This window comes from Nestor notabilis, unplaced genomic scaffold (assembly GCF_000696875.1).
Source record: "Nestor notabilis isolate BGI_N333 unplaced genomic scaffold, ASM69687v1 scaffold9705, whole genome shotgun sequence".
Classification (NCBI taxonomy): domain Eukaryota; kingdom Metazoa; phylum Chordata; class Aves; order Psittaciformes; family Psittacidae; genus Nestor; species Nestor notabilis.
The window spans coordinates 45,309-56,798 of NW_009927968.1; the positions used below are offsets into that span (position 1 = coordinate 45,309).

The 11,490-nt window shown below is 58.3% G+C and overlaps 1 protein-coding gene across 1 annotated transcript in view; it reads right to left on the reverse strand.

The window, feature by feature from the left end:
• The window catches only part of LOC104405562 (dysferlin-like), a gene marked incomplete at both ends in the record, with an annotated part of 55,720 nt that overhangs the window by 39,172 nt on the left and 5,058 nt on the right, over nt 1-11,490 (reverse strand). Inside the window, 15 exon segments of the mRNA XM_010014302.1 lie at nt 625-767; nt 1,419-1,524; nt 1,643-1,757; nt 2,242-2,408; nt 2,760-2,891; nt 3,891-4,046; nt 4,624-4,816; nt 5,462-5,568; nt 6,110-6,234; nt 6,960-7,137; nt 8,137-8,250; nt 8,550-8,665; nt 9,346-9,387; nt 11,214-11,296; nt 11,416-11,459. Coding sequence (XP_010012604.1) covers nt 625-767; nt 1,419-1,524; nt 1,643-1,757; nt 2,242-2,408; nt 2,760-2,891; nt 3,891-4,046; nt 4,624-4,816; nt 5,462-5,568; nt 6,110-6,234; nt 6,960-7,137; nt 8,137-8,250; nt 8,550-8,665; nt 9,346-9,387; nt 11,214-11,296; nt 11,416-11,459 — 1,821 coding nt within the window.

Here is an 11,490-nt window from a genome sequence, read left to right on the forward strand (position 1 = left end):
CTTCGCTTCGGCTCTTTCCTACGTCTGACCCCCCCCCAGGGCCACCACGGCTCTGCCACCACGGGCCATCAGTCACAAGTCCATGGAGGCTTTATCTCCTCAGAGCTGTGCCACCTCCCTGGCACTGGCATCCCTTGGGCAAACAGCCTGGCAGGGGCTCCCTGTGCCTCCCAGCCACCACGATCTGGAACGCTGCCGGGAAGGGACCCGGTGTCCTGGGGAAGTGGCTGGGGAGGGCAGACCCAGCGCCGCGGTGCCATTTGTGGTCCAATTGCTCCACCTAGAGGGAAGCGGGACCAGGACCAGGGGCGGACTGGGAGCCTCTGCCAGTTCCTGCACGAGTGGAGGTCCCCATCCCACCCCACAGCCCAACCAAGCGCCCCTGGAGCAGTCTCCACCTCTGGGAGGTGTTGACCCCCATAGTGGAAACCAGAGGCTGCTGCCTGCTCCAGCACGAAGAGAGGGGCCACCGCCAGCAACACAAAAAAGTTGAAACCCAGAGCCTCCTGCCTGCGCCAGCACGAAGAGAGGGGCCACCGGCAGCACAGCAAGTCCCTGCAGAAGGCCAAGTTCCTCCGCATGGAGAGGCATGGCCCTGACCCACTCCCGTGGCCCCCATCCTACCTTCCTCATGGTCTCCATCTGCGCCAGGTCCCGCCGGCGCAGCCGCACCCAGCGCCGGCGCCGGTTGGTGTGGTACATCTTCTCTGCCGGCACCCAGGCCTTGGGCTTGCGGTCCGGAGGGATGGTGATGCCATATTCCCAGCCTTGGGGAGAAGGAAACACCTGGTGAAGGCGGGAGAAGAGCCCCAGAACCTTCCTCCCTTCTTCACACGTAGAATCATGGAATGGGCTGGGCTGGAAGAACCTCGGAGATCATCCAGTTCCAGCCCCTGCCATGGGCAGGGACATTTGGACATATCCCAGTTGGAACAGCTTTAGTGGCAAAAGTCTGTTCAGATGCAACCCACTTTCCCAGTTTGATCATGACCTGCTCGTGCTGCTGCCCAATGGAGGTGTCCCTCTGGAGATGCCCAGCTGATGGATTCATGGTGTCCCACCAGCCCTGGGCTCAAAGCCACAGCCTGGGGACTCTCCTCCCTGTCCTCCCTTCCTCAGGCAGCCTCAACCCTTGTGTCCATGCCTGCGTGCTCTCTGGCCTGATGCTTGCCATTCCTCTTTCACCTGAAGCCAGGTGAGATGCCTGGTGCTGCCCATCCCATAGCCCCAGGATCAGCCAGAGCAAGGAGGAGAAGGTGCCCCCAGGGCTTGATCCCCTTCTCATGAAGCCACCAGGGCGGTCACACAGCCACAAAAGGGGATGTTACCATCCCTGGTGCTGGAAGGGACCATGGAAGCAAACACCACAATGAGCAAAGGGAATGAACACAGGTTGGAGCCAAAACTGATCACGATACCTTTCTCATCCACAGCTCTGTTGAGGTCCGTGTCCCACTCCACATCTTCCCACTTCCAGCCCGGAGGACACTCGATCTCATCCTTATGCAGGACCTTCTCCCCGTTCTGTGGGACATAGGGGTGTTTTCCATCAAACAACGCCCAACCTCCCCTGAGCCCATGGGGGCTTCCTACCACTGCAGCTGTGGTGGTGATCACCCCAAGCTGCCCACGCCACCCTCACCACATCAGTGTAGGCATCGGTCATGTGGATCCATTGGCCTCCAGGCAGCCGGAGCTGGTTCTCGAACACCTCCTCCACGAAGCTCAGGTGCCCGGCATCCACATCATGGAGCAACCTGCACCCCAGGGAGACACACAGCGTCAGGAGCATTCTCCTGCCCCACAGGGACCCCGGCCCCATGTCCTCCCTCCCATTGGGTCCTGAACTACTTCTGTCCCAAGCAAAGCTCCCATGAGACCTCATCCACCCAGCTCAGGTGAATCCCACCACAAAATCCAGTGCAAGAAGATGGCAGAGCTGTGCTGAGCATCCACCCCAGTGCCCCACTGGCATCCCGCCTCCAAAGCTCTTCAGTGTGGGGTTTGCACAGGCACCCCAGTGAGCTGGGTGCTGAGGCCACCACGACCACGAGCGGTGGTGATGGTGATCACTCAGCACAGAGATGATCCATCTTGCACTAATGCTGCTGCCTCCCAAGGATGGGGTAAGCAGATGAGGAACCCCCGTGGCACCCCGGGCCTCCATCCAGCTCATCATCACTTTTGGGGTGCCCAGGACAGCCCACCAGGCTCTGCTCCTTGCAGAACGCCATCACTCACGTCTTCTCTGGGCAGATGAACCAGTCCCCAGCCCAGGTCCAGCCCGTGGAGGGGCGAAAGCTGTCCTTGGGCAGCTTGATCTTGCCAGTGACATCAGAGTACTTGGGGTAGGTGAGGCCAGTTGTGCCCCAGTTCCCCACCAGCGCCAGCTTGGTCTGGTTCTCATACTGAGGGAGCAAAGGCAGAAGATGGTTTCACATTGGAGGCACAAAGCCCCACCCCATGAGCAATCCCTTCCTTCCTGCAGAACCCAACCTGAGGACAGACCTCTGGGACAGACCCCACCAGTCCCTTACCCCCATGGGCACCCCCAGGTTCTCTTCCAAAGCCTGTAGAAGGAGATGTGAAGCCACAATGTGAAGCCACCAACCTTCTCTCCAGGCTTCCGGCTCTTTCTTCTCCCCACTGGTAGGGACTGATGTGACCCTCACTTAGCAGTGGCATCACCCACGGTCCAGCCCATCCCAGCCCACCAGAGAGCAGAAAACCTTCTATGCTGGTCCCCGTTTGATGCTCACAGTTTCAGCAAAGACGGAGAGTTTCCCTTCAGCAAACTGGTTAAATTCCTTCTCATCCACCGAGAGCCCGAACCAGAGCTGGACCCGGATCTGGGCTGGGATCTTCGGGCCCATCACCTCCTCCTGGGGGTGCTGCCAAAGGCAGAGCCACATTAATACCCCCGAGGAGGATATTAATGGGGGATGCTCAGGATGTGAGGCTGGAGTGGTGGGTAAAGCCCCCATAGCCCCAGACAGGAGCTGGGACAACATCAACAGCATGAAAATGAGCTTCAAAGCTCCTCAGGGAGAGGACACCACGCCAAGAGAGGACACGTACTTGGAATCACAGCGTGGTTGGAAAGGACATTAAGATCACCTGGTTCCAACCTTCAGCAAGAATAGAAAGAACAAAGAGGGAGATGTCCCACTGCCCTGTTCTCTGTCACTGTTTTCCCCCTCCAAGTGATGCTGGTTTTCCATCCAGAGCTAAAGGACGGAAGAAATCCCAGCGTATTTTGGTTCCTCTTTTGCTGCCAGGTTGAGGTTTGGGGTTTATTCAGCTGATTTTATTTCACTTTAGGTTTTCAGAGCTGGTTCAGCACCGATTGTCTGCTCCCAGGCTGGCACAGAGGGAAAGGGCAAAGAACCACTACTTGAGATGTGAGAAGCTCGGTAAGAGCCTGGCAAAGGAGGCCTCAGCTTGGATTTCCTGGGCTGGCAGAGGGGCAGGAATGTGAAAAGCCTTAAAATAACATTAAAAAGTGAAAAATTAAACTAGATTTTGTTTCCAAAAGCACCATCTGGGACAAAGTGCACCAGCTGCAGCGCTCGGGACTTGCAGAGAATGGGGGGTTGGAACTAGGTGATCTTAAGGTTCTTTCCAACCCAAACCATTCTATGATATGGAGATACCCACAGGGATGTGCTGCAGGTCCATGGAAGAGGAGCTGAACTCCACCAGAAGCACCACCAGGTTCTCACCATGCAGGAACCAGCTTTAACTGGGTCTGGGGTGTCCCTGGAGCCCCATGTGCTCATGGGCTGATGTTGTGGTGGGATTCCAGGTTTCCCTGCTTGCTGTTCTCTCTTCTTTTAGGGAAGAGTGGTTTAAACCCACTGCTCATACACACACACCAAGAGCCAGGGTACCTTCAGGAAGATGGTCTGCAGCTTCCCGCAGTTCTTGCCGCAGCAGTTGGAGATGTTCCTGGAGAAGAGGACCTCATGGGCGGGCACACGGGCGTACGCCACACGCTTGTCCCCCTGCAGCATCCAGATCACGATGTCGGGGAGGCTGTTCTGGGGCTGGAAGACACAGAAGCCATCGTGTCCAGCTGGGGGCTCTGATCTAGAGCATCAGCCAAGGGGGATGCAGGAGGCTGGAGAGCAGCAGTGCCCCCAAGTGCTGCTGCCAACCCAAGCCCATGGATTGAGAACTGCTGACCCCAAACCCCATCTCAGCAGCTCCAGGTCCCATCTGGGTCTGACCAGGGGTGAGCAGCCCCACGTTTCCTTAACACCTGCCCTCCACAGAAGCATTGGTTGAGGGTTTGCTGGCCTTCATGCTGCAAAGATCTGCCATGAACAAGGCTAAACCTCAATGGCTGGGGGCCAAACCTGGTGCCTTCCCAATGTTCACATCACATCACTGTCCTTGGTTGACATAGAATCATAGAATCCCAGCCTGGTTTGGGTTGGAAGGGACCTTAAAGCTCCTCCAGCTCCAACCTCCTGCCCCAGGCAGGGACACCTTCCACTAGAGCAGGTTGCTCCAAGCCCCTGTGTCCACCCTGGCCTTATGTCATGGTGGTGAAGAGCTTGGGAAGACCATGACCCCCCGCAAGGTTCAAAGCAGCTCCTGCCACCATCACAGCAGCGTTACCTCCTCTGCCATGGCCTTCAGCCGGGAGAGCCAGTCCTCTGCCTGCTCCAGGGCTGCCGGGAGGCTCGAGTCCTCGTGCTTGAGCTTCAGAGCTGTCTTCACTATCTGCTCCAGGTTGCTGCTGCGGAACCGGTACAGGTTCTGGTCCAGATGGGTGCTGGCTGGTTTTGCCAGGACGTCAGGCAGGGTCAGGCTGTGGGGATGGGCAGAGATCACAGAATCATCTGGTCGCCCTGTGCCAGCGCCTCAGCACCCTCACAGGGAAGAGCTTCTGCCCAAGAGCTCATCTCAATCTCCCCTCGGGCAGGATAAAGCCATTCCCCTTGTCCTGTCCCTCCATCCCTTGTCCCAAGCCCCTCTCCAGGTTTCCTGGAGCCCCTTTAGGCCCTGGAGCTGCTCTGAGGTGTCCCCTTCAGGAGCCTGCTCTTCTCCAGGCTGAACATCCCCACCCCATGGCCCATCCATCAGACACACCACACCCAGGCGCAGCCAAACCACCCCTTTGGGTGCTCTGTGTGGGTGCCTCCTATGCAGGGCACAGACTCAACCAGGAAGCGCCATTGGTGCTCCTCACCCACCATCCCCACCACCCCTCTGGCTGGGCTCCTGCCCCACACAATTCTGCTCATTAAGGTGAGGAACCTTTGCATGGAGGCTGGAAACTTACGACATGCCTCAAATGTCACCTTTTCAACTCAGTGCCTTGGCTCAGCAGCTTTAGAAGCCAACATTGGCCAATGACCGCTGTTTTTCAGAGAGGAGAAAAGACCTTTCTCCTAGATAGGCAAGTGCAACAAATGCCATGAGAAGGCTGACACTGAAACCTGGCAGCACGTACCTGCAGTCAGCAATGGTGTCATCCAGCAGCTGGGCACACAGGGCGTCCAGCTCACCTGATGTGCAGTTGGCCTTCAGAGCGAGGTGGACCTTCTCCAGGTTTGCTTCCTGTGTGAAAGGGAGGGAAGAGGAGAAACTAAGGAACCCACTATCCCTGCTCCACCCTGAGCAGGTTGTCCAGGACCACGTCCAGGTGGGCAGTGAGTATCTCTAAGGATGGAGACTCCACACCCTCCATGGACCTTCCCAGTGAGCACCTGGAGCTGCTCCCATGATTGGAAAGTCCAGCCTGGGTCCCACCAGGGCTCTGCACCTCTGGTTTTGCTCCTGTTGGAGCTCCAGAGGGGAACAACAGCAAGAAATCCCATCAATAGCTCAGGAGCTGAAGGAAGGTCCTTGTGCGCTGCACTTCCATCAGCAGGCGAAGCACTGTGTTCATATCCCATTGTCACCCTGTGGGGACAAGGGTGGTCCCCTCCCCTCCATCACTCCATGGGCAGAGCATGGCACCCAGGACACCAACAGATTTCCCCTTCCACAGCACTGGAGACATCAAACCCAGCCCTGACCCAGCCTGGAGGTGGCCTCTGCCCCCCAGGGAGGATGCAGAATGGAGGTGGACGATGCTCCTCACCACCACAGCACTCACCAGCCTGTCTGCTGCGTGCTGGAGAAGGTTCTGGGCATCGGTCCGATAGCTGATGTCCTCCCAGTAGGATGACAGCACCACCACAGGCTTCACGTTGCCCCAGGGCAGGTAGTAATACTGACAGCCTGGAGGAGACAGCACACCACTGAGCTCCTGATCCCGGGGTGGTGGCTTCCCCACTCCTCAGGGCTGGAGCGGAGCTGAAGGAGGTGATGCAGTATTTGGACACTGACAGAAGCCCAACTCTGGAGCTTTTTGTGAGCAAGAGGATGGGAATTCTGTTCCTCAAAGCAACAGAGCAACGCACATGGAGGTCCAAAGGGATGTACATCAACCTCCACGGCTGAGCAGCTCCTGCACGGCAGCAAGGCCAGAAACCAGAACAACCCCAGAGTGGTGAGGACACCTCACACCAGAGCGAGAGCCCCACAGGAGCCAGGGAAAGGCCGTCCAAAAGCACTGGCTTTTCCTTGGAGATCAGTAGGCACTCTTAGTGCTGAGGTGCTACCCAAGAACCACTTCAAGCCAGCACAGACCTGAGAGTAGTCCTGGCTTCCCCGCTCCTCCCCAGCCACATATTCCCCCTTCACAGCATGGTTGAGGTGGGCGAGAACCTCTGGAGATCTTCTGGTCCAACCCATGCTCAACCACGGTCACCCTGAGCAAGTCATCCAGGACCACAGAGAATCACAGACTGGTTTGGGTTGGAAAGGACCTTGAGGCCACCCAGTTCCCCCCCCCCCCCCCCCCCCGCCACTGGTTACCCCCATGCAGATGGGTGCTGAGCACCTCCAGTGCTGCAGCCTCCCTGAGCATGCCGTGAAGCGCAGGGTCGCCCCGCGCCGCTCACCATCGAAGACGGCGCGGCTGTACTGCGTGGTGGAGGCCAGGGGCAGGCACGTGCTGTCAAACTTGTTGCCGTAGTTGCCGATGCTGACCTCGAACTGGATGGCATCATCCACGTCCTGCAGCATGGTGGCAGAGTAGAAGGCAGCGAACAGGGAGAACTTCCGACGGCGCAGGTACTTCTGCAACAGGCAAAGGACCATGTCCATAGAGGAGACACCACCAGGGCTCTCCAACACACACTCCCTCCACTATCCCAGCACACAGCAGCTCAGCGAGGCCTCTGACATGGAAAAGAGTAGTGCAGGGGAGGAAACAGAGGTTGGAGAAAGGGAATTTGGGGCGAGATGTTCAGGAGGAACCTGACAGAGGAGAAGGGTAGAACTTCCCATGAGAAATGCAGCTTAAACATGAAGAAACGAGCAAAAGGAGCAAAGTATCTGTGATAGAGCCTGAGCTGAGGCACATCCGCCACCCCTCCCTGGTGGTCATAGAATGGTTTGGGTTGGAAGAGACCTCAAAGCTCCTCCATCTCCAACCCCTGCCCCGGGCAGGGACACCTTCCACTAGAGCAGGTTGCTCCAAGCCCCTGTGTCCAAGCTGGCCTTGAACACTGCCAGGGATGGGGCAGCCACAGCTTCTCTGGGCACCCTGTGCCAGCGCCTCAGCACCCTCCCAGGGAAGAGCTTCTGCCTTAGACCTAACCTGAACTTCCCCTGTTTCAGTTTGAACCCATCACCCCTTGTCCTGTCACTCCAGTCCCTAATGAAGGTCCCTCTCCAGCATCCTTGTAGCCCCCTTCAGACACTGGAAGCTGCTCTGAGGTCTCCAGCAGCTTCTCTTCTCCAGGCTGAACAGCCCCAATGTTCTCAGCCTGGCTCCATCCAGGAGCTGCTCCAGGCCCTGATCCTCCTCGTGGCCTCCCCTTGACTCGCTCCAACAGCTCCATGTCCTTCTCATGCTGAGGACACCATGCTGTTCACCATGGTCTGCTCACTACCACGCAGCAGCTCAGGTGGAGCAACACTGGGGTGTAAACACAGCAGAAGACACTCTCCAAGAGCTCACTGATGCTCTACCACTGCCGGCACATCACCCACCCAGGCCAGCACCTTCCATAGGGCCCCACACACCACGCTGCTGCAGGGCTGACCCCAGACACCCCACAGAGACCCCATTACCTCCACACGCAGGATGTCATCTGCGGAGATGTCCTCCACCTTCTGCTCCACGTGCTCCACCAGCTTGGTCTCCAGCTCCACCAGCATCCTGCCGCGATACGCAACGCCCTCACCCTTGGGGTAGACCAGGGACAAGGCGTCAGGACCCAGGTGCCCATAGGTGAGCTCTGCCTCTGCCTTCAATGGGCTTCATTGCAGAGGAGCAAGACCAGGCAAAGTGTTGCTGCAAGAGCTTCCAAGGTGGCGTTGGGGCAGCAGAGCAATGTCAGGAGGTGTTTGAGAGCGGGAAGAGCCAGGGCAGGAAACGCAGCGCAGGCTCCTAATGACAAAGCCAGTCTGGGTTAGAAGCAGCTGCTTTGGGCAAGGAGGAGCAGAGGTTTAGTTGAGGTGGTGCTGGGAGAAGCCAGGGTCACCTTTCCCAGGTTGAGCGTCTCGTAAGGGTCAGGGAAGCCGGTGAACTCCCGGGGGCTGCCGTAGAGGTTGATGTAGCAGGGACCAAACGTTGGCAGGAACCCGAGGCCGTCATCCACTGCGGGGAAAGAGGTGTTAGAGAGTCCTGAAGGCACCACGGGGATGTGCCTCATGGGGCTCTGCTGCGCGCGGCTGGAGGCCACCAGAACCATGGAGCTGCTGCTCTGGAGCCAGGCTGAGAGAGCTGGGCTGGGGCAGCTGGAGAAGAGAAGGCTCCTGAAGGGGACACCTTAGAGCAGCTCCAGTGCCTAAAGGGGCTCCAGGAAACCTGGAGAGGGGCTTTGGACAAGGGATGGAGGGACAGGACAAGGGCAATGGCTTGAACCTGCCAGAGGGGAGACTGAGATGAGCTCTTGGGCAGAAGCTGTTCCCTGTGAGGGTGCTGAGGCGCTGGCACAGGGTGCCCAGAGAAGCTGTGGCTGCCCCATCCCTGGCAGTGTTCAAGGCCAGGTTGCACACAGGGGCTTGGAGCAACCTGCTCTAGTGGAAGGTGTCCCTGCCCGGGGCAGGGGTTGGAGCTGGAGGAGCTTTAAGGTCCCTTCCAACCCATTCTAGAGAAAGTCCCTTCTCCCACAGGGCAGGAGGAGGCTAAGCTGGAGCTGTCTCCTCTTCCCATTAATGTGCCCAGACACAACACAGCCAACGCTCCACTAACTCCATCCAGAGCTCTGGTGGCACCTGAACCAGCAAAGCCATTACCAAGCTCAACTGCAAACCCAGAGGCTAACAGGGACGTACAGTCTGAGGCTTTCAGAGGCTTCGTGAGAGCAGGAAACTCATCTGAGGCACAAAGAAATGGAGAGAGGTCAGGAAAGGCAGCAGAGGAGCACGGAGGGATGGAGGGTGAATGTTCTCATGGGCTTTGGTGCCAGAAGGAGACAGAGAGAGGAAGGGAGAGGTTGGTATAAAGCCCTGTGACCCTTCCAGAGCTGTAGGACTGGTGTGAAACAGGCAGGTTTGAGCATCCTTGAAGGATGCTCCATGTGCTGCAAAAGCTGGATGGAGCCGCACGTCCCCAGCCCGTCCTGGGTACCAAGCAGGTCTCAGTGGTGAGGTGGGATGTGCTGGTCCTGGTAGACCCCTCAGAACCTCCTCTTCCTCCCTTCTGGCCTCTCTGTTTCTCTCCAGACCAGCCCAGGAGCTGCATCGTAACTGGGAAGAGGGGGACTGGACACACAAGCACCACAGTGGAGAACCGTGCAACCCAACTCCATGCCTGCATGCATGGTGGGCCATGGGACACGTGGCTTCACACCATGCTTGTGTCCTGGCTCGTGTCCCCTGAAGCATGGGGATGCTTTTGGTGGGACAGGGGTTTGCAGGGTCTCAGAGATGCCCAGAGCAAAGGGAACAGAGCAAGAGGAGTCCCAGTGGGGTGGCAGATGCCACCAAGCAGCAGCAGATGCTCGTGCAGGTTAGTGCAGTGTCTGCTGCTGGCTCTCAGCAGCCCCACGACAGTGTCCCAGCTCCCTGCCCTGCTGCCCAGCAGTGACACAGTCGGTGCCACCATCCCTGCCAGTGCCTCCGTGGTGGCCCTTCACTTCAGAACCCCCTGCGACTGGAAACAGCCCCCTCAGCACAAGCTGGACCTGAACCCACATCCCACCCTGTGACAGCCCCTAAATGTCACCTAAGGAGGAGCCACAAGTGGAGGCACACACGGGTGGGACAGGGCATCTTCAGGCATCCTGGCCTGTCCCAGCCCCAGTGTGGCCAGGGACTGTCCCCCTGTGCTGGGCACTGTGAGGCTGCACCTCGAATCCTGTGTCAGTTCTGGGCCCCTCATTGCAAGAGAGACATTGAGGTGCTGGATGGGGCCAGAGAAGGCACCGGAGCTGGAGCAGGGCCTGGAGCACAAGTGTGATGGGGAAGGGCTGAGGGACCTGGGGGTTTAGTGTGGAGAAGAGAAGGCTCAGGGGGGACCTGATCGCTCTCTGCAACTGCCTGACAGGAGGATGGAGCCAGGAGGGGGCTGGTCTCTGCTCCCAAGGGATGGAACAAGGGATGGGACAAGAGGAAATGGCCTCAAGCTGCCCCAGGGCAGGTTTAGCTGGAGCTGAGGAACAATTCCTTGCCCAGAGGGTGCTCAGGCATTGGAACAGGCTGCCCAGGGCAGGGCTGGAGGCACCGTCCCTGCAAGTGTTCACAGCCCGGGTAGACGAGGCCTCAGTGCCAGGGGTTAGTGGTGGCCTTGGCAGTGCTGGGAATGGTTGGACTGGATGAGCTGAAAGGTCTTTTCCATCCCAGTTGATTCTATGATCTTCTGGCTCTGGTGACACCGGTGCCTGTCACCAACCGCACAGGGGACTGCAGCCACCTCCATAGCTCAAAGCAAAGAGGAAGCAAAACCTCCAGCACACGATGGCCCTGCAGCCTCCCACCCAGCACCCCTGGGAGGACCTGAACATCTTCAGAACCACAAACCAGGAGGGACCAGGTCCATGCAGAAAACACACAGCAGCAACCTCCAGCACCCCATGACCAGCCACAGGGCAGGGACCATCGTGTTGTGACGTCCTCCAAGCCACCACCACCATCAGCCACGAGCATGCAGTGCTCCTCCATGGCCATGCATCCCAAATCCCATCCTTCTGCCCCCTCCTTACCCTCCAGCTCCCCGCCGGGGGCTGAGATCTTGGACATGCAGAGGTGGGCAGTGCCAATGACATCGTTGTGTGTCAGACGGTCCCTGCAACACAACCGGTGACACCATCGCACCGTGGACCAGGAGGGGCTTCCATGGGGCTTCCATGGGGCTCCCCATTGCCCACCCCGCTCCTCCAGCCCAGTTTTCCTAACCCAGCTCACCAGTCGGTCACCCGGATCCTCATCTTCTCACACATGGAAGGGAACTGGGAAAAGAGGTATGGAGAGGCGGGGGGG